General features: G+C 39.3%; 1 protein-coding gene across 1 annotated transcript in view; it reads left to right on the top strand.

Moving 5' to 3' along the window:
• The first annotated feature begins 4636 nt into the window (after positions 1-4636).
• The window catches only part of UBTD2 (ubiquitin domain containing 2), a 79243-nt gene continuing 56119 nt past the window's right edge, over positions 4637-27760 (top strand). Inside the window, exon 1 of the mRNA XM_070933969.1 lies at positions 4637-4706. Within this exon, the coding sequence (XP_070790070.1) occupies positions 4637-4706 (70 nt within the window). The remainder of the gene's footprint in view (positions 4707-27760) is intronic.

Genomic DNA, 27760 nt, shown 5'->3' with positions numbered 1-27760 from the left:
ATGTCACAGACAGTAGGTCAAGACCTGTTCTCTTATCATTTCAGAGGGTACGATACAGAATGGTGCATTTAAAGTTAAAGCAAGGTAGATTCTGATTGCAAACGTTTGACCCCAAGGGAGGTGATAAATTTCCTTTCACTGGTTGTGTTCAAACTGTATAATAATGCAGACTAAACCCCATACAATGGATTCAATGGCTTAAATGTCCCCTTCCAAAGCAATGATTTTATGGATTTTCCCCATTCATCAGTTGAGTTGAAGTCCTATCTAGCCAACTTGAGACAACACAAAACAATAACACCTAAAATTTTGCTGCATCCATGGTTGATCCATATGATTCCTTCCTTGCTCTATTTCAAGTAACAGCAGGCTATTTAAATGCTTTGAATAAATGAATGAATGAATGTAATTAGTCAATGTGGAAAACATTGAGGGGACAAACATTGAGGGCAGTGTGAAATCTGACCTTTCTCCCTGGGATTCTCTACTCTGATTCGTCAGCATCTTCTAATATTTCTTATTTGGCATCTCCTAACTAAAATATAGGTAGTCCTTGCTTAATGACCCCTATTATTATTATTATTATTATTATTATTATTATTATTATTATTATTATTACAACTATGTTGCAAGATGAAGCAGTAGTTAAATGAAACATCATGTTACCACCCCACTTAGCAATGACAGTTCCAGCAGTCCTGGTTGTTAAGTGAATCACCCACAGTCATTAAGCAAGAAATCATGTGACTGTTGACTTGCAACTTCCGACCAGCTTCTCTATTGACTTTGATTGTTGGAAATCATCTGGAGTTACAAGTGATAATTACATGACAGTGGGACATGGCAACCATCATAAATGTGTAATGGTTGCCAAATGCTCAAATCAAAATTACATGCAGGGACACTGTAATGGTCATAACTTCAAGGAGCAGTCACAAGTCACATTTTTCAGTATTATCATAACTTGGAACAGTTGCATGGTTGTTAAGAACTATCTGCAATGGAATTTTAAAAGGAGAGAAGATACCTAGGCTGAAATAGAGGCAGCCTGCCCCACAAATGTACAATGAGTAAGGGTCTGGTGGCTCAGCAGACTAAAAGCATTGTGATTAACACCAGCTGTCTGCAATTACTGTAAGTTCGAATCTCACCAGGCTCAAGGTTGACTCAGCCTTCCATCCTTTCTAAGATAGGTAAAATGAGGACCCAGTTTGTGGGGGCAATAAGCTGACTTTGTATAAATATACAAAAGTATGAAGGCTATTGCTTAATGCATTGTAAGCTGCTCTGAGTCTCCGGAGAAGGGCGGCATATAAATCATTTTTTTTTAAAAAAATGACCAAAGTACTATAAATTAGTAGCTGAAACTGACTTGATGCTGGTCTCCTTTGGGGATGGGAGGAGAAATAACAAAGAAACTTGCAAAGAAGTAACAAACTCCTAATGTGACATTTTTTATTATTTTCCAGATACTGCACTGAATCAAAATGGGGCTGCTACAGCTAATGATACTATAATGACTTTCTCAGATGCCATTTCAAAGCACTGTTAATGCAAAATTATGCTAATATGTCCCCTCTTCGTCTTCAGATAAAATAGCAGGGAAGAGAGTCTACTTTTTTTCTGCTTTGCTGGGGAGAATATGGTTTCAAAAATATGATGGGTGGGATAACAGGTCTGAAAGAAACTCAGGAAACATGGTGTTAACAAAGAAGACACATAGTTGAATGGCTACACTGTAGGCTAGCTAATGAGAAAGGTGGCTTGCCCACACTTCCAGAATAGGTTTAGAATTAAGCGGAGGGAGGGAGGGAGGGAGGGAGGAAGGAAGGAAGACTTCTGTTTACACTCATAATACATCCCCTGACTTTGTCTCCAAGATCATAGGTACAAAAACCATTACAAATTTTAGACATCTTGAACCTATAATAGGAGAATCCACCTTAAAGAAGGAAACAATATATTTTTATGCTGGTGCACTTGGCTGTTCACTCATGGCTAGGGACATTAAGTAAAATCATGCAACAAAAAGGGGTGGGGGAGACAGTGTCTGATTTTGCATGGAGGCATTGCTGCATAATGAGTTTGTGCCAGTGCAAAGTCGGCTCTGGAGTTGCCTAATCATATGGTGTTGGCTAGTTTGAAGAGTTTAATTAGCTTTTTTCTGGCTATGTGCCACTCATCTGAAACTGGAACAAGCAGAATTTTTTTCTGCAAAGGCTGGTGGAACTTGAGGATGATTTGCTGATTGAAAGAATGTCTTGCCTTGCCCTGTCAACCAATTGCTAAAGCACAGAAACTTAATCCTTTTCTCCTTCCCACCCCAAAGAAGCTTTGCTTCCCATTCCTTGAGTCTTCTTATCCCTCTCTGGCCACCTGCAACCACATTAAAGGTTCAGAAACAAACAGTGGGGTGCAGAACCACTAGAGAGCAATGGTGGCACAGTGGTTAGAGTGCAGTATTGCAGGCTGACTCTGCCCACTGCCAGGAGTTCGATCGAGATAGGTTGATTCAGCCTTCCATCCTTCTGAGGTCAGTAAAAATGAGGACCCAGATTGTTGGGGGCAATATGCTGACTATGTAAACTGCTTAGAGTGCTGTAAAGCACTTTGAAATGGTATATATATTGTATATATAGTATATCATGAGCTTTTTTTTAATTCAACAAAACAGTATCAAGGTGTTCCTGAGGCATATCATCCTTCCAAGATACATCAAACTTGGAAGCCAAAGACACACAAACTAATTCTACTTTTATTATAAGGTTATAGTGACAGAATCTTGCAGTTAACAGTCTTGCTCCAGACTTGCCTGTTGCAGACTTTCATTTTCTTACTCACAGTTATTCCTTTTATCTATTACATTGCATCTCAATGCATACAGGGCTATACTAAGAGTAAAGGCAGGAGGTAGGGTAGGTAGGTGTCTTAGAAACACTTTGTCCTTCATCTTTAACAAAGCAGGTTCTACCTGCAGGGCTCCAATAGGTGTAGTAGAGAAGCTGTAGAAAGGGTGAGAAAAATCACAGCCATATGTGGAAATGAGGCAAAGAGATCTGTGCAAACACAGTTATGCTATTTGGCCTGGACACGTAATTTAGGGAAGTCAGAGAACTAGAATTTTTTACTTTTAGGAAATGAAACTCGGGACATTCTTGTTATCTGAGGATGTATACCAGCTCAGATGGCACAGCATTCACTGAATGCCAATTTTTACAGTCTCCTCTGGTTGTATTTTCTTCTTGGCATCCAGAATGCCAATTTTTGCACTCTCTTCTCCTCCAAAGCAGAGACTGACTCACACTGCCTTCTAGTTTTTCATTATTCAGAGACATGATAGAGAGAGATATTCAGAGTATTTTGAAGAGCATTCCAGCTGGCTTCAAAATGGTTTGGAATAACTGCAGGGTAGAAAAGATGCCATGCAAACATGCCCCAAGTGGAGTAAAAGATGAAAAAATTGTGAATACTTATTTATAGCCTACCTTTCCATTTTTGTTATTTTTTTTGTTCTTTGGGCTGACATGCATCTGTCCATCTAAAGTCAGGGATTTAAAGTTATAAATATCCCTGCTGAATTCAGATACCTTATGTATGTATGTATGTATGTATGTATGTATGTATGTATGTATGTATGTAAATCTTATTCTGTTTTTAAATAGGTATCTGCATCCCCTCCAGTAAAAAAAAAATTACTTGGGCAATCGCAGCAGGGCAAGTGACTGTGATAGAAAATAACATATGAAGCTCAGGATTGAAACGTGGAAACCTTGGTGCTCTCTATAAATAATTCTTTTTTTACGAAGAAAAAAAAATGCCTAAAAGGAGGGGTCGGAAGAGATGGGAAATCTTGCACATTTGATATCTGCTGCAATGAACTCCGGGCAGTACGGACGAGGAGAGGAGAGGAAAGGATGCTGTGGGATCTTTTTTTCCTGATGCGGGGTGGCGACGACAACGGGAGCCACCATAGGAGGTAGCTATGTGTGTCTGTGAGGGTGGGGAAATAGATACAGGCTCGGCAATTCGCCCCGCTGCTCTGGGAGGGGTAATCTTTCGTTTTCAAGGGGAGAAGCGGAGAAAAGGGGCCCGGGCTTGGAAAGACACTTGGAGCTCCCGCTGTGAGGAACCCGAAAGGGCGAGGGCAGTAGACCCTCAGAAGGCGCCCCGCGTCGGTTGAGAGGGGCAGCCTTGAGCTCTTGCGCGCAGCCCCCGCCGCCAGGTCTCTGTCTCTCTCGGGAAGCAAACCAGAAAGGGAGGCCCTCCCGCCAGAAGGAGCCTGCGTAGGGGCTGCCGGGGAGCCGGGAAAGGCCCTCGCGCTGCCTGGAAAAAGCGGCTGCCGGAGCGGCGCGGAGGAAGGCCTGATTGGCTCGGGCGGAGAGGCTGCTGCCGTCGCCGCGCTCGCAACCCGCGCTCCCGGCCTTGCGCTGGAGGGGGGGGGCGATGGGGAGGGGAGGGGAGGGGAGGCGGGCGCTGAGGCGGGGCCGGGCCGAGCGCAACGAGGAGGGGGCGTCGGCTCCGCAGCCAGCGCGCCTGCCCGACCGGTGGCAACGACGACAACGACGGAGAAGCTCGGGCGGCGAGCAGGCGGAGGAGGAGGGGCGGGGGGGTCTCCGGGCCGGGACGGCCGGGCCCCATGGGCGGGTGTGTGGGCTCTCACCACGACTCTTCGGGCAGCCTCAATGAGAACTCGGACGGCACCGGAGGTGAGAGCGGCGGAGGGGCTGGGCTGTTCTTGGCCGAGGCGGGGAAGAGAAGCGAGCAGAGGCAGCTGCTTCTCACAATGAGGAGGGAAGCCGGGAGGGGCTCTCGCCTCCTCCTCCTCCTCCTCTTCTCCTTTTTTTTTTTTTTTTTTTTTTCATCCGGCGATCTCCCGCTCTTGGGAGACTTGCCCGTCTGTCCTGCCTTCCTCCGCCCGAAGAGAGCGCCCCGCTTCCTGGAAGTGGTCCTCCTCCTTCTCCTCCTCCTCCTCCTCCTCTTCCTCCTTCCAACTTTCCTCAACTAAAAGGCTTAGCGGGCGCTCTCCCAAGAGGGAGAGGGACCTCCAGGGACCCGGGCAGGGCTAAGGGCAAGGCCCCTGACCTGAAAGGAAAGATGGGACTGAGTGGAAAAGTATCCCCCCCCCCGCCTTCCGTCTCACCCACTCCAGGGATGGGGAGAGAATTGCTCTTCGTCTGCCCAAGGTGTCCTCTGCCTCTCTCCCTTAATCTCACCCTCTTTCTTTAAAGGGGGAGGGGGGAAAGGACACTAATAAAACCGGAATCCTTTCTCTTCCAAAGAACGTTAACTGTAGGAACTTCTTCTTCTTCTTCTTCTTTTATTATTATTATTATTATTATTATTATTATTATTATTATTAAATACAATGCATATTATTGATAACTTCGGATTGCCAGCCTCCTGACCTGATGACAGGTAGAAATTGGGGATGAGCATTCCCTTAAGAAAAGAGTCACCAGTGTTCCAACTATAGTTCAATGGCTTCTCCTTTAACATAGTGACATTATGGGAAAGGAGTCTGTTGTAAAGGTGTTTTTTCTTAAAACTCCCCTGCCCTCTGAAAACCCCAGAATACCCTGAAGCATACAAAACATCTAATTGTGCCAGAGAATGGAAGTCTTTTAAGTTAGAATATTTCTTTCCCTTAAAGTAGACTGCACTCAAAAGTTGCTGGGTGCTGCAGTTAATGTTTTGCCTGTTTGTAACTCTGCATACAATTGTATGATAATCAGGCGAGGAGGACAGGTTTTTCCCCTCTCCTCTCCACCTTTTAAGACTGTCTCCTCTTCTGCCACCTGGAGAGCATTTACCACCCACTTAAGGGTTATGCCCCCTGTGGTTTCCAATAAAACAGTGGCTGCTGTTCTCCTTAGTGGTATGGCATATAGCTATAGAACATCTATTACAGAAATCTAAGGATCTGCTTAAGTTATCATAACCAGGACAGTGAAATAGCACAGGCTTAATTAGTCTCAAATCTAATAAAGTGAAAGTTGCCATTCAGATGGGCCTAGATAATTCACCATGTCTGAGTAATGTCATCCATTGTTAAGAAACTGCCATGCTGGTTAGGTATTATGAGGCAATGGAAGGTCATAGAAGAAATAGTCTTAGATGTAAATTTTATTTTTGCTTTTATCTTCATCTTATAGCCCAATGAATGGTTAAGGATTTTTTTTTAATAGAGGGCATCATTATATTAAAGACTATGATATTTTGCACAATGAAAGCATATAAATAGTTGATTACAGTGAGATTATGGATCCTTTTTGGCCTGGATTTTACCTTCAGGATCTTATGTCTATATTCCACTTCTGTTGGGCATCATTTTGTATTTTGAAATAAATATCATCTACTATAGTACTTGCATTTTATGGATTGCCCAATCTGTGCGAATTATATGCAGGGTTTAAGGTAAAACATAATCACTGAAGAGAGATCTTATATTTAGTTGATAATGTGATTCTCAGACATAAATCCCATTTCATTGAATATTGGTTGCCCGGTAATATATTTTAGAGGGTTCCCCCCTATTTTTATTTAAATACCGTAAAGTATTTAGGTAGATACTTGCGTATCACAGTGGAGTACAGTAGTTTTTCTATTTTTAAAAAAATGAAATAACACTAATGTAGTGTAATGTACCAGCAAAAATGTCACAGTCTCAAAATTTTGTCTAAATTCTCTGCTTTTCAGTAATATGTGTTTGTGATGAATGCCTAATCTCTAACCATTTCAAGAGAAGTAGCACTGTGTTGAAGTTAGAAATGCATTACCATTACAACACTAGTTCAAAAACAGATCTATTGAGGTTGAGACTACGATTACTATCCTACTAGGTCACTTCTGTCTCTAATTTCAGTTGCAGTGCTAGATCAATGTACAGGTTCTTGCAAATTATTACAAGCATATCTTGCACTTTAGAGTTTTATCTTAGACATTTCCAAAATATAGCTTTTGTTTTTGTAGGGCTCTGAATTATAAAAAATTATTAGTGTTCATTAATTCACCACTTAGTGGGGATCCTCAATCTCAATTTTTATCTTGAGACTGCAGTTAAATCTACTAAATATAATAAAATTTGAAAGTATTATAGTTAGCTATGTATCATAATGTATATATGTTAAGAATGTGGGCAAGAATTTGACATACAGATATCAAGGTATGTCTTTCTCATTGGGTTGTCATTTTGTCCTTTATGCAGTTTTTTCCATGATAGATCTGAATTCAGCTGGATTTCTTATGTGGAGTTGTTTGGCAGTTTAGTTGACCAAAGACATGAGAGTTGGTGCATCTCTGTGTTGTAAACCGTTCTTCAATTGCAGTGGGATCTAAAGACTGATGATGCCATTATGTGGTTTTCCTATGTTACAAAACGAGTGTCAGCTGAAACCTACCATATAATTGTTCTTTTTGCATATTAAATTTAAGCCAGACATAAATCAACAGGTATAAATTGATAGCTTGGCCAAAAGAAATTCCTGTCATGTTATTTGTGTGACTGAGAGCTGAAGTGTGTTCACACAACCAGAGCACTGTTGAATGAATTTCATGTGGTTTTCTCCAATCTGCTATTATAGTGATAAAGGCCAGCTTGCCTTATATTACTTTTTTATTCTGAACAGATTCAGTGGTTTTGTGCTTGCTCAGTTGTTCTGTTTGTTGATAAACGCTTTTTAAAACCTATGTTAAAACTATTATTTCCTTTGGCAATTATTAATATCATTAAGGCCTTCTCTTAACTGCAGAATGAAAAAAAGAAAGCTATTTATTAGTTTACAGAGACAAAAAACTATATTATACATTAAAAATAATAATTGCAATGAAGAATTAACATATTAGAGTGGTAGTAGTAGTAGACACTAAATATTGACTTTTTGTAGACCAATTTATGTAGCTCAGATCCAAACCTGAAGATAAATTAAAACCAGTATCTTCTCACAGCAGTCGCAATTGAACACAATTTAATAACTTTCAAAGAAATTTAGATAGACCAGTCTGCTAGCAGAAGCTCCATTTCATGCCAACTTTCACATAAGGATAAGAGTTATAACTCTAACTATCATGTATTGCACAGAGAGCAACATAGCAATATGTGATGTACAAAACTATCCTGTTGTCTTAATAATGATGTGATGTTACTGAACTTTCCCGCCAACATCCTTGATAAATCTTGCTAGTACGAATGCCCTTCTGTACGAGACAGAAGGGATGTTAGAAAATTCCAAATAGTGAAAGATCTGTTACAGAAACCCTTGTAACAATTGTTTGAAACTTTGAATATGTTCTTTAAGTCCAAATCATGACTCTGACCTTTAAGATATCTTTCTCTGGCCAATCACTTGATGTGAAAGGCTAGTAGGATAAAGGATTGTACTATTTTTCCTAGAGTTTAATTTATCAGCAAGGATTGCATGGGCTAGGGTCTGACCCCAGAAAAAGTTGTTCTAACCTGTATTTCAAATGTCCAGTTCTCATATGGGCCTCCTCACAACCACAATCCATTTCCAGCCGTATAAGATAGTTTGGCGCAGATTGAGACAAGCGAAGCATAGTTCTTTAAAATTTTGATTTACATCTTTGTAGGCAAAGGGTTGTGTGCCATACAGCAGAAGGCTTAGTACCTTGGCTCTAAATAATTTAACTGCTGCAGGGACAAAGTTATTATCATTACAGCTAGTGTATCTAATTATAGTGTTGGTGGCCTTTTCAGCATGTATTATAATTTCTCAAGTTTGCTACTTCCAAGCAGTGAAAGATTGAAAGTAGGTTCCTAATATTTGAAACAGTTATTTGGCTCAGTTTGGATACCATTGATTTTTTCCAGTTACAGTGTCAGTTAACGTGTCTGAAGGTAAATAAGACTACTGCCATTTTAGAGTAATGTGTAGTTATTTGTCATAGTAGACAGTTAATGCTATAAATATAGATAAGTGAATGAAGAAGATAGCCAACTACTTCATATATGAGTTATTATAGAGTAATCCTTTGATTACTTGATCCCTTGCTGACTTTCTGACATGTGCCTTGCCTGTTCGTGATTCAAAGTACTCCCAACAATTCAGTTTCATTCTTTTTTTACTATTAAAGTATCCTGAGATGATCAGTGGTTAGCAGCAAGAAATAGAAGCATATAACTAGACAAGATGGATAGGATGTTAAAATAACAACTATATGAGTTAAATGTCTAATACTCTGTTTCTCTCATCTTAAAAATACTCCTAAACCAAGTATAGTCCTTGGACTATAACTAATCAGAGGAAATTTTATGAGTAGGATTCCAAAGCTAGATGTCAGAATAGGAGTAGCAAACATGTTATATTGCTAATAGTGGTAGAAATTCTGGATGTGTTAGAAAAATTTTATTAGCATTAACCAGAATTTTACTTTCTTCTCTCTTCTTTATGTAACTCCAGTTCTTAATATTGTGCTGTTAGTATATATTTTTTCATAAAAATCAAGAAACATAACATTGAAATTATGATTGCACTTTGGAGACTTATTCTGCCAAATTGACTGTGCATCTCATTCCTTCCTACAAGTTCACATTTAGAGATATTGTTGTTTTTAATGAAGAAAAAAGTAGCCATGTGTTTAGTATTGTTGTAAGAAAAGATGCTATATAAATAACAAGTTATACATGTGTGGTTTAATATATTGCATTTCTGTAATACCATTTGCATGATTTCTAGGGTAAGATTAGAATTAAATAAACTCTTGGCAGTTGCAGAATGTTAACATGGCTTCTAAGCAGTAAAGTCCCCAAAAGATTCCAGCATGTATTTTCAATGATGTATGTATGTACATATCTAAATGTTATCAAGGAAACTATTTCATAACTCTTCTGTACTTCAGTTTTTGTCTTAAGACTGAAATTTCCCACAATGGAAAACTAGTTATTTCCAAGTAATCGTGTTATTATTTCCAAGGTCACCTAAAATCTGTTTGTCCAGGATAGGCATCTGTTTTTAATTCAGAATGGGTGGCCCACAGAACTCATTTGGATTTGGATAATTATTACCATAATTGGAAGAGAAAGGTTGGAAAATGCAGCACAGTATACAATGTGATGGGCATGATTGTGAAATGCTTTTTCACAATATTTTTTGTGTTTTCCAATTGTCTAAGAAAAAGACAAAAATCCCAAAATACAGTTTCATGGTTGAAAGAATCTGTGGATTTTTAGCTGTTAGAAAAACTAAAACTGGATTTTAATGAACATAAACTCTGGGTTTAGTAGTAGGAATATCTTCTACCAAAGTTGTGCATTATTTATTATGAAGGAAAGTTTGCGTAGTTTAACATTACATCCTAGTGTTACTTTAACTGCTAGTATAATTCTCGTTTGCCTGATAAATGCGTATTCTACTCTGGAGGTCCTAGTCTGTATTCTTTCAGTATATATGGACTTATAGAAAGTGAACAAACCTTAAGTGATGATAAAGTAATTATTGCTCTATGATCTCCACATTCCATCCGAAGTAAACTTCCAGCAACTATTCTCTTATTCCAAACAGAAAATAGACAAGCTTTGAAACTCTAGTGGAGGGTCCCATACTGAAAGTATTCATTCATTAAACATATATAATTTTTAAAAAAGATCTTTCAGAGATTTAATTTAACAAATGGTGTTCTGTTTATGAATTGAATTTTTAAAAGAAGCAATAAATAGTTTTTGTTAAGTATGTATTCTTCTTATGATCACAAAGAAAGTATTCTACCTATAGGACTTCATATCTATATTCTAGTTTTATTGATTAGTAAGAGCTACTAAGAGGTGAGCATATGTATTATTGTAATAGATTCGTAAACTGTGTGGTAGGAAGGCAAGACGTCCATCTAAGTAAATGGTATTAGAGTTGAACTACAAGGATAATAATATGTATGCTTACTCAGATGTAAATTCCACTGTGTACAATAACACATTTCCCTAAGAGGATGTTACAGTATTAAAATTATAGCCTGAGCCTTGCTGTGAAATCACTACAGTTCTTTAGAATTAATCTAAAAGTATCACCGGTTCCAGCAGTAGAGAATAATAGCAAACCTCATAGGTAAACATTTAACACTTCAAGCATTGTTTCTATGCAGTGAAGTAATATTATATGTTCAACAAGCAGTAATATACACATTGAAATTGTGTGGATTAATAGTTTGGAAATATTTCCTGAGAAATAATAAATGTTGCCTCGGTTGGTTGCAACTTAACTAATTTTTCAGCTTTTATTCAAATAAAAAAAACTTGGAAAGACAGGTGTGTGTGTGTGTGTGTGTGTGTGTGTGTGTGAGAGAGAGAGAGAGAGAGAGAGGAGAAAATGGTCAAATTCAAGTATCTTGGAGAAGTAGCCATTTAAAAAATCTAAATGAATTAATTCAACAGAAATAGGTTTATTCCCATTGGAACACAATACAAGAATGAACAATACCATTCCATCTACTAATAGTTAGACAGCTGCTCCACAATATTTTGGTACATAATTTAGAAGTAATGGCACCTAGGAACACTTCTGTCAAAAGATTTAGGTCATGAATGAGAGATACTTTAAATTTTGAAAATACATAAAGGCCAAAAAAACCACAAAACCCACTAATCAAATTTAGCAAAGGAAAAGAATGAAAACTTGATACATAATTGTAGCTTTCAATTATCATAAAATCATAGAGTTAGAAAGAACTTTAGAAGTCTTTTTACCAATCCCATGTTCAGTGCAGGATCCACTTGAGCAATATTTTTCAACCTTGGCTCAGCCTCATGACTAGGGACTTCTGGGAGTTGAAGTCCACACATCTTAACATTGCCAAGATTCAGAAATACTATTTTAGATCATATTTTGACAATAACCATCCATACTGAAGACTTTCGGTAAAGGAGAACTTACGACTTTTCTGCGGCAGCCAGTTCTGCTAACTGACAGGTCAATCAGGACGTTCTTCCTGATGTAAAACTTGAATCTACTTCCTTGTAGTTTTAATTTTGGGTCCTGGTCTTTCCCTTAATGGTAGTGTTTCTCAATTTTGGTAACTTTATGATGTCTGGACTTTTATCTCCCAGAATTCCCCAGCCAGCATGCTGGATTCTGAGAATTGAAGTTCACACATCATAAAGCTGCCAAGATTGAGAAACACTGCTTTAAAGCAGTATATGATAAGTGTCAGGGTTCCAAGTGATACCCCCAATGAAAGAAGACCCCGAGGCTAGAAGTTCCTCAAAGTTCCATTTTATTAGAGATGTCATATTGGCACATCTGGGAAAGCCCAAAACTGAAAGCTTCCAGGTTTTCCCCACCCAAAAGAAAGTCCAAGTCCCTTCTCCTGAATCCACATGTCCATCACATGGTCCAATCAAAGCATCATCCCAACTGGAGATGCCTCCCAGTCACGCCACTCCAGGTGCAGGGCAGAATGTCCTTGACTCTCAGAGAAAAGAATGTTGTTATGGCTAGATATCTCCCCCAACGCCATACAATCCACCCCTCCCAGTTTCCCACAGCACTAAATGTGGCAGCCCTGAAGATCCAAAGAAGAAGATGGCTTCCAGGGCTGACAATAAATCTTACTTCTTCAATGTGACAAATCTCCTGATATTTAAAGACTGTAATTATATCTTACCTTAGTCACCTTTTATGTAGGCTGAATGTATGGAGACTGAACTTTCCACACAAGCTTTGTTTCGGGGTCTCTTACTCATCTCTGAATCTGCATCATTTTGTCACTGTTCTTTTGAAATTGGTGACCAAGAACTGAATATTTTATTGCAGGTGAGATTTGACCACAACAGTGTGAAATGGAATACTGTACTTTCTTCCCATAGTCTGAACTGTAGGCTCCTAGTAACATATCCCAAAATAGTTTTGCCTTTTAAGCAGCTGCATCACATTGATGATTCATGTTTAACCTGTAGTCAACAAGATCTGTTTCAAATGTTCTACTACCAAACGAGGTCTCCCCCATCCTATACTTGTACCTTTAATTTTTCCTACTCTAATGTAGAATTTACTATAAAATTTGACCTCATTCATTTCAGATGCTCAAACCCATCTAGATATTTCTAAAATGTTTTCTTTTCTCTAAAATATTACCACCCCAACCCCCGGACTTTATATCAGCTATAAACTTCATAAGTGTTATCTCACCTCCATCATCCAAATCATTGATAAATGTTTAACAGCATAGTACTTGGTCACATTCTGTTTGATAACTTTCTCTAAGTTGAAGTGGAGCCATGAACAAAATCTCTGGCCCTGTATGCCATGCACTAACTAACTGAATGAATGAATGAGTGAGTGAGTGAATGAATGAATGAATGAATGAATGAATGAATGAATGAATGAATGAAGAATATATCAGAGACTTGTTGAAGGGTATTCTGAAATTCAGGTACAATGCATCTGCAGTGGCGTACCCCAAAGTATCAAGTATTGATCCTCAAAGGTTAATGGGACACTTCAAGGGGCCATTATGGCTTGTCACACAGTCAACCAGATTGTTTAAACTGGATTTGACGTTTTTTTCCCCATCTATTGAGTCCATTCCCAAGGACCTGGGAAAGGCAGATGTTGGTTATTAATATTAGAGGTATTGTCCAGAATATAAACTGGCACATTTGTCCAGTCCAAATTCCACTGCAATATCTTGGCTGTATATTGGGACAGTGTTGAGCAGCAATTCCATTGCATGATGTTTTTCCATAAACTTTAGATTGTCCATGTAGAGAAAGTGAGATCGCTTGGCAGATATTTTTGTTGTTTTATAGCCCTGGCCTGACTTATTCAGTAACGTTGACAGAGGAATGAACGCAATGACAAACAGTAATGGTGATAGTGAATGTCCTTGAAAGATTCTTCTCTTGATGTTAACTTCTAACAGTCTATCAACATGGACCAGCAACTATGTTTTCCACTGTGCCATTGATCTGTGCCCAAAGCTTCTGATGTTTCTACTGACTCCTGTTATTTCTAGGCACTTCATTATCCAGTCATGTGGCACGGTGTCAAATGACTTGTAATCAAACCAAGCCACATTCAAATTGGTCTTCCTTCTCTTTCAGTTTTCAAAATCATCTTGTCAGTTAGGAGCTGATTATTTGTCCCTTTGCTGTTTGGGTGGTTTTCTTTCTGCACCAATGAAAGATTCTTATTAGGGTTGGTCACACAATCAGCTTTATAGTATTTGTAGCACTATAGGTCAGTGATGGCTAACCTTTTTGCCGTCGCGTGCCAAAAGAGGAGGTCGCACGGGAGGGTGGTGTGCTTGCATGCCCACACCCATAATTCAATGCACTTCGCCCCCCCCGCAGATGCGACCCCCCCTGTGCTCCCCCTGCTTTTGGCACGTGATGGCACAGTGGGCCCGTTTCTCACCCTCCCCAGGCTCCAGAGGCTTTCTAGGAGCCTGGGGAGGGCAAAAACGGCCTTCCCCAACCCCCCCCCCGGAGACCGGAAATGGCCTGTTTCCTGACTTCCGGTGGGCCCAAAAGGCCCGAAAACCAGCTGGCCAGCATGCACATCCACGTTGGAGCTCAGCTAGGGCAAAGCTCACATACCCACTGATATGGCTTCGCGTGCCACAGGTGGCACGTGTGCCATAGGTTCGCCATCACGGCTATAGGTATTTATTTTAAAATTTCATATAATATATAGAGGTTGATGAACAATCTGAAAGTTCATGATCAATGAGCCGAAGAATTTAGAGACCCTTTGTCTGCAGCCGTAATCTAATTTACAGCCCTAATCTTTGTCTAATTCCCTAATCTAATATGCTAGTAACTATTAAAAAGAGAAAATAAGTTTAGTCAGGCATGAATTTTGGGGACAAACCCATGATGAGCAGTGTTCCAATATTTGAAGTCACTGTCAGAGAGAAGAGGGGGTCAATTTGTTTTCCAAAGCACCTGAAAGCCAGGCAAGGAATAATGGATGGAGACTGATCAAGGAGAGATTCAACCTAGAAATAAGGAGAAACTTTCTGGCAGAACAATCAACCAATGGAACAGCTTGCCTTCAGAAGTTGTGGGAGCTTCATCAAGAAGAGACTGGACTGCCATCAGTCAGAAATGGTGTAGGGTCTCCTGCTTGGGCAGCGGGTTGGACTAGATGACCTACAACTCTGTTAATCTGTTATCTGTTAACTGTAGCTTGCCCATCCAAGTGCTCACAGACAGGATTGTAGCAATGTTGAAAATTGGACATAATATTATATTCTTGATAATATGTTCAAGGACCCTACCTGATATAAGTATCAAGCTAGCAGGTCTATAGTTTCCTGGGTTTTCCTCTTTACCCTTTGTTTAGGTGAGGACACTTCTCTCCACCAGTCTTCTATGACCCTGCTAGTCCTCTAGAAGTTTTCAGTCAGTAGCTTTGTGATCACTTCTACTGGTTCCTTCTGTATTATCTGTAATCCATCTGGCCTTGAAGTTATTTAAATTAGCTAAGTTCTCTCCTACTTTCTCCTTGTCTATAGTAAGCTATGGTTCTTGCCTTTATCCAGTAGCATAATAGGTTAGATTTCTATTTCTCTTTTGAAAAAAAAAACATACAAAATATGAGTTAATTAGTTCAGCCTTTTCACTGTTCCATTTGCCACTTTTTGCTTACAATAGAATTCTTCCCTTTTTGGCTAATTTTTGTTTCTAATGAACCAAATAATTATTTGTGTTGTTTTTGGCATCTTTCATGAACCACAGCTCATTCTGAGCGTTAGTCTTTCTAATTCCTTTCTGGAAGTAACATTGTATTTTTATTTAAGTATGCTTCTGTGCTTCCATTTCCCATATGTGTTTCTTTTCAACTTTTTGGAGAACTTTACATATATCAATGTTGGTACATTTCTCTTATTTTTCCTTATGAGAATTGTTAGTGATTGCTCCTTTGGTATCTCATTTCACAGAATTCCCCATTCTTTCTGGACACTTTTCTCTTTCACGATTTTAAGATACTGAATTCTATCTATCTTTTCTTAGATCATCAGACTCCATTCTTCTGAAACATAGGATGCAGATCTGCTTCCTCTCAGATTCTGTTCCTCTAGATTTCACAGATTCAAAGACAGCATTATTGGTTCACTTAAAATATTTCAACCAATTCCTTTTTATGGGGGAGGATAAGATTCAGGGTAGCAAACCTTCTTGTTCTTTCTTCCACCTTGTGACAAATAAAATTGTGAACAAGAAGAGACAAAACTTAGTGTCTGTTCTTTTTGAATAAAATGTAGCTTTCCAGTGCTGTATGCCAAACATGAGTCTTCATCCAACTTACAATGATGTTGATTACAGCATATTTGCTTTCATGAGTTAGGATCTCTAGTTTATGTTTATTTCTTATACTCTATGTATTGCTGAAGAAACACCTGAAGTTTTGAGTGACTTCTCTTGGCTTTTAATTCAGCGGTCCCCAACATTTGCAGCGGTGGCCTGGTTGGGGGGGGGAGAGGGGAAGTGGGTCATACAAGCGGTGGGCTGACACACACACCCACAGCTTAACTTGCACATGCAGTGGCTCAGCATGTGGGCACAAACTCATGCGGCTCAACTTGCATAGGTTGAGCTGTGCACGCGCACACCAGCCTGCCACTCATGCAAGTTGAGCTGCATGCACATGGTCATGTGTGCTGGACCATTGCTCACATGACCCACTCCCCCCCCACACACACACACACTGACTGGGCCATCAGTTTGCAAATGTTGGGAACTGCTGAATTAGATCATGTTATTGATAGGAAAATTGACAGCTCTCTTAAAGTGAAAATGTCAAGTTTATGGCTTATATAAAAGAAGTTCAGTTATTAGAGTGCACAGCTTTCAACTCCATTTTAGTATGCCATGGATTAGCTTTTTGAACATTAATAATTTAATGATTATTTAAAATCACTATATCATCATTGTTGCATTTAATTTTTCTCTAGTGTAAGCATTGAATAACCTTAATTTATATACATATCACAAAAAAGTAAAATAGTCTTATGTACTACAATCATAGATTTATATTAAACACATGTATGATTTGCATGTATAAAATCAAAATGGCCACATGATGAGTACAGATGCCATATTGTCCCCAATAAAAAAAGTTTGGCAAAATTTTCAAGCTTTGTTTTTACCTCCCCCTCCCCAATAAATTCAAAATGTTGTGAGGTACTGAAGGCTCTCTGTATTTTCACATGAAATATTCTGTTTAACCATTGTATACATTTTTTAAAAACATATTTCTTTATTATACCCATGACCATAACTAAGATGCTGAGCTTGTCAATCAGAAAGGTTGGCAGTTCGAATCCCTAGTGCCGCGTAACAGAGTGAGCTCCTGTTATTTGCCCCAGTTTCTGCCAACCTAGCAGTTCAAAAGTATGTAAAAATGCAAGTGGAAAAATAGGAACCACCTTGGTGGGAAGGTAACAGCATTCCATGTGCCTTCGACATTTAGTCATGCTGGCCACATGACCACGGAATTATCAGACAGCACTGGTTCTTTGGCTCAGAAATGGAGATGAGCACCACCCCCTACAGTCGGGAACGACTAGCACGTATGTGCGAGGGAAGCCTTTCCCTTTACCTTTTTTTACCATGATTAAATTATATGATGATGCCCGTCATCTGAAAAAGGTTACAAAGATTGCTCAATTGGACTTCATAACTTATTCAGAGATAGAACCTTTGAAGTAGTAATCACTGAGACTTCTCATCAGGAAGTGTTTACCTTGGGATTTATAATTCCCATGCAAATTTTATTCTAAGAACAAGTCATGTCATCTGTTTCATTCTAATTAAAGCAAATTAGTTCCCATAAATGTTTAGTAGCCAACCACTCTCTTTCTCCCTCCTTCTCCCCTGTGTGTGTGTGTTCCTTTCTATATGTATGTATGTAAAAGGAACATATATTTTTGACAGTCTTAAAACTTGCAAGTGTCCATAGAAGTGGATTTTATAAGCATGGATTATTAGCGTCACTCTTGAATCTTTGAGTGAGTGGGGAGGGAAAGAGAGGAATAGAGAGTCTTTGTTAGCAGTATTTAACATAACAAGAATTTTATAATTAAATGATCTTTTAAAATGCAGTTGCGTCAGTCCCTAATAGCTAGATGTTACTATGCACTCATTTTGTTTCTGCTGCAGAATATTCTGCATATGGATCACTTTTCTGTGAGGATCTATGACCTAAATTTTACAAGTTTTTGTGAACTCTTTTGGTTTTGTTTCTAATGTTTTTACCGGAAATGCAAAATAATTACTCAAAACAGATATCTCTTGATATGCTAAATTTTATGATAGAATAACTGCTGATCAGTTTTCTACAAAATGTAAGGGAAGTATTCTATCTAATGTGATGTGCTATATTTTCCCAAAAGAAAGATGGCTCTGAATTTAAGATAACTCACCTCCCCCAAAGACACTAAATAGACAATGAGAAAACAGCCAAATAAACAAACAGATCCTGTGCAACGTCTAGTTTCTTCATCCTATGAACCAAGAATTAACAACTGAATTTTCACCCTATTAGAATGTTCATGTGACACAACTGCATATATGTATTACATTGACCAGAAGACAAGCTTCCACTAGGGAATCATGGTAAGCTGACATTCTCCGAAGGAATAGAGACACCATAACTAAAAAGGTCCGCTAGAAGTCAGATTTCGGCTTGCACAATCCTCCTGAATCAAAGGAAGATTGCAAGATAAACCACATGCACACAAGTTTGAAGTTGACTTGGGAACATCTGTGTCGGGAGCACCAAAGCGTTTCCAGAATGAAAGGATTAAATGGTGACATCACTGTTGCCTGGGTGATGCCCAGTTGGGGGCTCCTTTCATGTCCTGTTAAGTTGCCCACCAAAGTGATACCCATCTATCTACTTGCAGTCTCCTGCTTTCGAACTGCTTGATCAGCAGGAGCTGGAGCGCGTAAAGGGAGCTCACCCTGTCCTGCAGCAGCAGTCAGGTCTCAAACACCAGCCTGCCAATAATCAGCCTAGCATCCTAACTGCATGCGCCACCATGCCCTGAGGGTGCATAAAAATTGATTTTTTTTAAAAAAAAAAGTTTTTTAAAAATCGGATTTTTTTTTAATTTAAATCAACTTTTTTTAAATCAAAATCTATCTAAAGGTAGTTTTCTATTTAAGATAATTTAGTTTATTCAGCATGAAATGGGGCTTAGTTATGTAGCATGAGGCTATATTCTGCAATATTTACATTTTTGGTAAACTCATTCAATGAATCCAAGCTCTGCATGCTGAGCTAACATGCACTGCATTGATGCATTCACACAATTTCATAGTAACCATGAGATAAATCATAAAACAAAGTTCAGGAATATTCCTTTATCCCATTGTTTTGCAAATCTATGTACACTCCAACTGTATGATTTATAAATATAATATTAAAGAGCACCTAACATTTCAGATACATCATGGCAGCGCCTCTTAGTGGGCATCCACTCACCTGCTGCCTGCAACATCCTCATCTTGTTGTGTCACTGCTGCATCACCAGCCATCCCATTAAAGTGAACAGGACTGTCGGTGAATCAACAGGAGGAGGAGCTGCTGCAGGACAGAGATGACAGTTGCTTTTTAAAAATTATGATTTAAATCAAGTTGATTTAACTCAAGCCTTTTTACTAGTGATTTAAATCATGATTTAAATGAAATCCACCCTGCATGTTCTCCTATTTGAGAGGAGCTGCTGAGAGACCTGGGATTCCATCTGAGCTCCTAATTGGAATGGAGCTGGCACAGACATTAAGCTCTATCTTAATCACTTCATGACAATTAATTAATTTACAGATGAAGAGAGATTTCCTCTGTGGCAAAGATAAAAACCCCTTGTGATGAGTTAAACCTTCTTTTGGAATTACAAAAAAGCAAGAAAGAAATACTTTGATTTAAACTTTCATTGAGCAAAAAGCTCAAGAAAGAGAAGATTTAAGAAAGTTTTAAAACTGATAAGAAGACAATGTTTTTGTTTTTTACTACTTTTATTTTTGATGAAAGTGTTTGGGACAAAATTTTACTAACCCAATAAAGGAGACCAGTCCTGCATGGGAATGCTTGTTGTTTATTCTTAAAGAGTATATTTAATTGGCAGATTTTGTATAACAGAAGATAAGCGAAAGAAACAAACAATTATGTTTAATTTCCATATTATAGTACATTTTGTTAAAAAAAGACAAAGAATCAAGTCCTGCAGCAGCTTTTTAATACAAGATAAAATAGAAATAACAGTTTTGAAAGACAAATTGGAATTTTATGCAAGGGAAAAGAACAGGGCTGTCAAACTCGTGGCCCGTGGGCCAGATGCTGGCCACGCCCATGCCCGGTTTAGCGAAGAGAAAAAAGTCCCAATACGTTACATGACAAAGCCTTGATGAAAATGGAGCTTTCAGAGGAAACTACAGAAAAATCACAAGTGCTACAGGAATTTGATTACATGATGCAAGTATTGACTTTTTAAAATTTTTAAGCTGAGTATGAATTACAAATGTTTAACACAGAATATAAATGTAACACCTGTACCCAAAAGGGAGGAAATTATTCGAAATAATTAAAGCAGACTCATTAGGAAAAAAAAGCATAAAATATTTTAGCTATAAATCTTTGGGTGAAGAATTTATTTTAGCAGATATCAAAAAGACAAATAGAGCTGTTTTGTATATTAATTCCCAACTAAATCCAGAACATATATTAACTGATGAACATGGCATATTTGTGGGCAGTAAAGTTAATTTATATGGAGTAAAATTATGGTGCTGGGTACTGATGTCTGAAATGAGGTTAAAGTGATTTTTTACAAATGACTTATACAATTATACAATTATAATTATACAATTCCTAATAGACTTTTCTACTGAAAATTGGTATTTGATGGGGAATTAGAATGAAGTGGTCCCCTATCAACTGGATAGAACTTTTTCTGAGAAAAATACTTTATATAAATTTACTCATGGTAAATTACAAAAAGTTTTTGATTTGATAGCCAATTTAGGGGTGGCTGATAAATGGAGACAAAACAATGGAGTTTTGTCTCTTGTACATTTATTTTTTAGGAAGACATAGAGCTTTTCTACCTTTTCATATTGGTTTCAAGAATAAACATGATTTGGATTTCAAGAGATCTGACAACTAAAATTTCCAGAATAGAGATTTTATCAAACACTTTTTTAGACCATAAATCCTATGAATCTGTTTTATAAAAGAAAATTCAGTTCTTTCAGATGGAGACTAGAGGAGGCATGATTACTGAAAAAAAATGGTTGAGAGGTCCTTGGTACTCTCCGAGTTTGGTTGTTTTCTTGCAGACATTTCATTACCCAAACTAGGTGATGTCCAAACCAGGGGTGAAATCCAGCAGGTTCTGACAGGTTCTGGAAAACCGGTAGCAGAAATTTTGAGTAGTTCGGAGAACTGGCAAATACCACCTCTGGCTGGCCCCACCCCCATCTATTCTCTGCCTCCCGAGTTCCAGCTGATAGGGAGAAAATGGGAATTTTGCAGTATCCTTCCCCTGCCACGCCCACCAAGCCATGCCCACAGAACCGGTAGTAAAAAAATTTGGATTTCACCACTGGTCCAAACTGAACTACCTAGGTTTGGATAATGAAATGTCTGCAAAAAAGAAGCAAGTTCAGAGCACCAAGGACTCTAACCCTGAGCTACCAATATTCTCCTTTATTGATACAAAGAAATTAAAATATTTTTAAAATAATTTAAATAATGGTACTGATTTGAGATGCAAATAAATCCTTTTTAGGGGTTATTTGATACAACATAATTCTGAAGGCAAGAAGGTAAGAGAAGAAGGCAAGAGAAAATATTTTGGATGAGATAAAAAGAAGAAGGATTAAGGAAATCCCCAGAAAATATAAGTATTTCTCAACAAATCAAGATTTTACAACAATAGTCATCCACTTTAACAGTTAGAGAAATGGAAATAAAATTGAAATACGTGAAACAAATTTTGAATTTGCAAATAAACTAGGGAAATAGCTGGCCTATAAATTACAAAGAAAAAAGAAATGATACTGAAATTACAAGAGGGAAATAATGTGCTATATAAAAATATTTTATTTAGTTTTATTTATGAGAAAATAAAGGGATATGTCAGAAAACAAAATTTACCAAAGATTACAGAACAAAGACATTCTGAATGAACCTATAAGAAGAAGAAAAAAATCTGAAAACCTCAGAAATTGTCTAGAAAGTGTAAATGTACTTAACAACATGAAGAGACATATTATCATGAATGGTGTACATGTAAAAAGTAAAAAAAAAAAAACAAGACTACAAATATATTAATTCAGAAGATTTTAAAGACTAACGTGCAATTGAAGCCAGAGATATTTGTTTTGATATTAAAGGACAGATAGATAGAAAAATGTTGTGGGATATAAATGTTATAGGATATAAATAAAAATAAATAAGAATTAGAATCACCTCTATAATAAATAGACCATCTGTATATATACAAACAACCTATTTTGTCTCTAACATTAAATGCACACAAGATTGTATTCACATACAGTCAGGTTCAGAAATATTGGGACATCGACACAATTCTAACATCTTTGGCTCTATACACCACCACAATGGAGTTGGAATGAAACAAACACAATGTGCAGTAACTGCAGACTGTCAGCTTTAATTTGAGGGTATGTACATCCAACTCAGGTGAACAGTGTAGGACTTACAGCAGTTTGCATATGTGCCTCCCACTTGTTAAAGGACCAAAAGTAATGGGACAGAATAATAATCATAAATCAAACTTTCCCTTCTTAATACTTGGTTGCAAATCCTTTGCAGTCAATCACAGCCTGAAGTCTGGAACACAGACATCACCAGACGCTGGGTTTCATCCCTGGTGATGCTCTGCCAGGCTTCTACTGCAACTGTCTTCAGTTCCTGCTTGTTCTGGGGCATTTTCCTTCAGTTTTGTCTTCAGCAAGTGAAATGCATGCTCAATGGAATTCAGGTCAGGTGATTGACTTGGCCATTGCATAACATTCCACTTCTGTCCGTTCAAAAACTCTTTGGTTGCTTTTGCAGTATGCTTTGGGTCATTGTCCATCTGCACTGTGAAGCGCTGTCCAATGAGTTCTGCAGCATTTGGCTGAATGTGAGCAAATAATATTGCCTGAAACACTTCAGAATCCATCCTGCTGCTTTTGTCAGCAGTCACATCATCAATAAATACAAGAGAACCAGTTCCATTGGCAGCTATACATGCCCACGCCATGACACTACCACCACCATGCTTCACTGATGAGGTGGTATGCTTAGGATCATGAGCAGTTCCTTTCCTTCTCCATACTCTTCTCTTCCCATCACTCTGGTACAAGTTGATCTTGGTCTCATCTGTCCATAGGATCTTGTTCCAGAACTGTGAAGGCTTTGTTAGATGTTGTTTGGCAAACTCTAATCTGGCCTTCCTGTTTTTGAGGCTCACCAATGGTTTACATTTTGTGGTGAACCCTCTGTATTCACTCTGGTGAAGTCTTCTCTTGATTGTTGACTTTGACACACATACACCTACATCCTAGAAAGTGTTCTTGATCTGGCCAACTGTTGTGAAGGGTGTTTTCTTCACCAGGGAAAGAATTCTTCGGTCATCCACCACACTTGTTTTCCGTGGTCTCCTGGGTCTTTTGGTGTTGCTGAGCTCACCGGTGCATTCCTTCTTTTTGAGAATGTTCCAAACAGTTGTTTTGGCCATGCCTAATGTTCTTGCTATCTCTCTGATGGGTTTGTTTTGTTTCTTCAGCCTAATGATGGCTTGCTTCACGGATAGTGACAGCTCTTTGGATCTCATCTTGAGAGTTGACAGCAACAGATTCCAAATGCAAATAGCACACTTGAAATGAACTCTGGGCCTTTTATCTGCACATTGTAATTGGGGTAATGAGGGAATATCACACACCTGGCCATGGAACAGCTGAGAAGCCAATTGTCCCATTACTTTTGGTCCCTTAACAAGTGGGAGGCACATATACAAACTGCTGTAAGTCCTACACCATTCACCTGAGTTGGATGTACATACCCTCAAATTAAAACTGACAGTCTGCAGTTACTGCACATTGTGTTTGTTTCATTCCAACTCCATTGTGGTGGTGTATAGAGCCAAAGATGTTAGAATTGTGTTGATGTCCCAATATTTCTGGACCTGACTGTATATCTTCCTCCATTCTAGTGCAATGACCTACATCCAGATTTCTGTAGTATGGTACAGACAGTCATCTGAATATCTAGATGTGCTAAATAATTCCATATGTTAGAATATCAAGCACTTTCCAAAACAATTAAATGCTAAATCCCGATTTCTTTTATTGATAACTGCATTTCTTGCTTAATCATAACAATACAAGGTTTAGGCAAGTTAATTTAATGTATGTATGTTTTTAAATTTCTTCAATTTTCTAAAATCTTCACAATATGTGATTTGCATTAAATTGAAGGTGTACTGATAATGAACAATGGATTCTTTATACCACTATATAAAGTATTAAGAGTAATGAATATCAGTACAATTATATGGAAAATACACAATAATTTCCTTTGATCTGTCTTGGCAACCTAATCTAGGATTATTATATATAAAAATATACTGGGGGCAGCATTTCCAGATCATTGACTGACTCTTTAAAAAGTATTGTTTATTCCAGTTTTTATTGATATAATTATAATTTAATGTATTTATTAAATTATTATATATTATATTATACATATTATATCTTATATTAATATATATTAAATTAAAAATAAATATATAAAATATAATTGCTATTATTATAATATAAATATATTATACCCATAGGTATGGTAGATGCAGTGTCAGTATTAAATTACAGTATTTTTCCTAATTTTCACTGGAACTAAAGAACATTGTGTGTCTCACTCTCAAATTTGTCTCTAGTTAATCCAGACATACATTTCCATTAAGAAAATTAATTGTGTTTGTGTTTTATGAATGAAATTGTTGTGACCCAGGCCCAAGTACAAGAACAAGCTCAGACTCAACCCCTCCAAGACCGAGTGGCTGTGGTTTCCGGCGTCCTGGTATAGTCAGCTGGCTCCATCGCTGACTATTGGGGTGAGATCTTGTCCCCCTCAGAGAGGGTTTGCAACTTGGGTGTTCTCCTGGATGCACGTCTGTCCTTGGAATATCATATGACGGCCGTGGCCAGGGGAGCTTTTTATCAGGTTCGCCTGATACACCAGTTGCATCCCTTTCTGGACCGGGATGCCCTGTGCACGGTCACTCATGCCCTCGTCACGTCCCGTCTGGACTACTGTAACGCTCTCTACATGGGGCTCCCTTTGAAGAGCGCTCGGAGGCTCCAACTAGTCCAAATGTGGCTGCGCGGGTGGTTATGGGGGCGACTTGGCGCACCCACATAACACCCCTCCTGCGTGAGCTGCACTGGCTCCCTGTGGTCTTCCGAATGCGATTCAAGGTGTTGGTCACCACCTTTAAAGCGCTCCATGGCTTAGGACCAGGGTATATACGGGACCGCCTGCTGCCAGCAACAGCCTCCCACTGGCCAATACGCTCCCACAGAGAGGGGCTCCTCAGGGTACTGTCGGCTAGACAATGCCGACTGGCGACACCCAGGGGAAGAGCCTTCTCTGTGGGGCGCTAGCCCTCTGGAATGAGCTGCCCCTTGAGATTCATCTCATCCCCAGCCTGCGTACCTTTCGCCGCGCCTTGAAGACCCTCTTGTTCCAACAAGCCGGCCTGGCCTAATACGAATTTTAGAATGGGTATATGTGTGTTTTAATCTTTGGGCCAAATTTTATATATTCAATTTTAAATTGTTTTAAATTCTGTAAATTTATATGTGTTTTAATATGGCTGTACAACGCCCTGAGTCCTTCGGGAGAAGGGCAGTATAGAAATCTAATAAAGATAAAGATAAAGCAGTTAGTATTAAATACAAACAATTTGAAAACGAACAGACTTAATTAGAACATCTGAGAATTAACTCATTCTCAGCGTAGTCTGAACTAAATTAAAGCAAATTCTTCAAAACACCATTCCTTGAAGGAGGCGGTGGTGAGGCCTCTCCTCAAGAAGCCTTCCCTGGACCCGGCAGTATTGGCTAATTATCGTCCAGTCTCCAACCTTCACTTCGTTGCGAAGGTTGTTGAGAGTGTGGTTGCACGACAGCTTCCCCAGTACCTGGATGAAACGTTGTATTTAGATCCGTTCCAGTCGGGTTTCAGGCCTGGGTCCAGCACGGAAACGGCATTGGTCGCGTTGGTTGATGATCTCCGGAGGGCTCGGGACAGGGGTTGCTCCTCTGTCTTGGTCCTGTTAGATCTCTCAGCGGCTTTTGATACCATCGACCATGGTATCATGCTGCACCGGTTGGAAGAGTTGGGGGTGGGAGGCACCGTATTACGGTGGTTCTCCTCCTTTCTCTCTGACTGGTCGCAGTCTGTGTTGACGGGGGCAGAGGTCGACCACGAGGCCCCTCATATGTGGGGTGCCGCAGGGATCGGTCCTCTCGCCCCTTTCGTTCAACATTTATGTAAAGCCGCTGGGCGAGATCATCCGTGGTTTCGGGGTGAAGTACCATCAGTACGCTGACGACACCCAGCTGTACATCTCCACCCCGGACCACCCCAACGATGCCCTTGAAGAGATGTCCCGGTGCCTGGAGGCCGTACGGATCTGGAGGGGGAGGAACAGGCTCAAGCTCAACCCTTCCAAGACTGAGTGGCTGTGGTTTCCGACGTCCCGATATAGTCAGCTGGTGCCATCGCTGACTATTGGGAGCGAATCATTGGCCCCCATGGAAAGGGCTCGCAACTTGGGCGTCCTCCTGGATTCACGGCTGTCTCTAGAAGAGCACTTGACGGCCGTGACCGGGAGGATTTTTCATCAGGTTCACCTGATTCGCCAGTTGCGTCCCTTTCTAGATCGGGACTTCCTACACACGGTCACTCATGCCCTTGTCACCTCTCGTCTGGACTATTGTAACACTCTCTACATGGGGCTCCCCTTGAGGTGCACTCGGAGGCTCCAACTGGCACAGAGTGCGGCCGCGCGGGTGGTTATGGGAGCAACGTGGAGTTCCCATGTAACACCTCTCCTGCGCGAGCTGCACTGGCTCCCGGTGGTCTTCCGAGTGCGCTTCAAGGTTCTGGTTACCACCTTTAAAGCGCTCCATGGCTTAGGACCTGGTTATTTATGGGACCACCTGCTACCACCAATAGCCTCCCACCAGCCAATACGCTCCCATAGAGAGGGGCTCCTCCGGGTGCCGTCAGCCAAACAATGTCGACTGGCGGCCCCTAGGGGGAGAGCCTTCTCTGTGGGGGCACCTACGATCTGGAACAAGCTCCCCCCGGAGATATGGAGGAACCCGGATCTGCGCACCTTCCGTCGCACGCTTAAAACGTTTTTATTTCATCAAGCTGGCCTGGCCTAAATCTTCTCCCCTTTAAAATTTTTAAATTTAAATTTTAAACACTAATTTTAATTTGTTTAATTATGGGATATTTTTAAAATTTAGCCAAATTGGTTAATCTGTTTTAATCTATTTTAAATTTTGTATCTCTGTGTTTTATCTTTTGGCTGTTCACCGCCCTGAGTCCTTCGGGAGAAGGGCGGTATAGAAATTTAATAAAATAAAATAAATAAATAAAATTCCTCAGTTTATCACCAACCTTGGGATAATTAGGCAAACTGCAAAAGGCTTTTCTTGGCAAAAGTTCAGAAGCAGAAGACGCCGACAAGAAATGAATACAATGAAACAAAAAGCAATTTATTC

This window comes from Pituophis catenifer, unplaced genomic scaffold (assembly GCF_029215685.1).
Source record: "Pituophis catenifer annectens isolate HBS135680 unplaced genomic scaffold, rPitCat1.0.hap2 SCAF_2, whole genome shotgun sequence".
Classification (NCBI taxonomy): Eukaryota; Metazoa; Chordata; class Lepidosauria; order Squamata; family Colubridae; genus Pituophis; species Pituophis catenifer.
The sequence above is the reverse complement of the archived record's forward strand: the minus strand, read 5'-3'. Positions and strand labels throughout refer to the sequence as shown.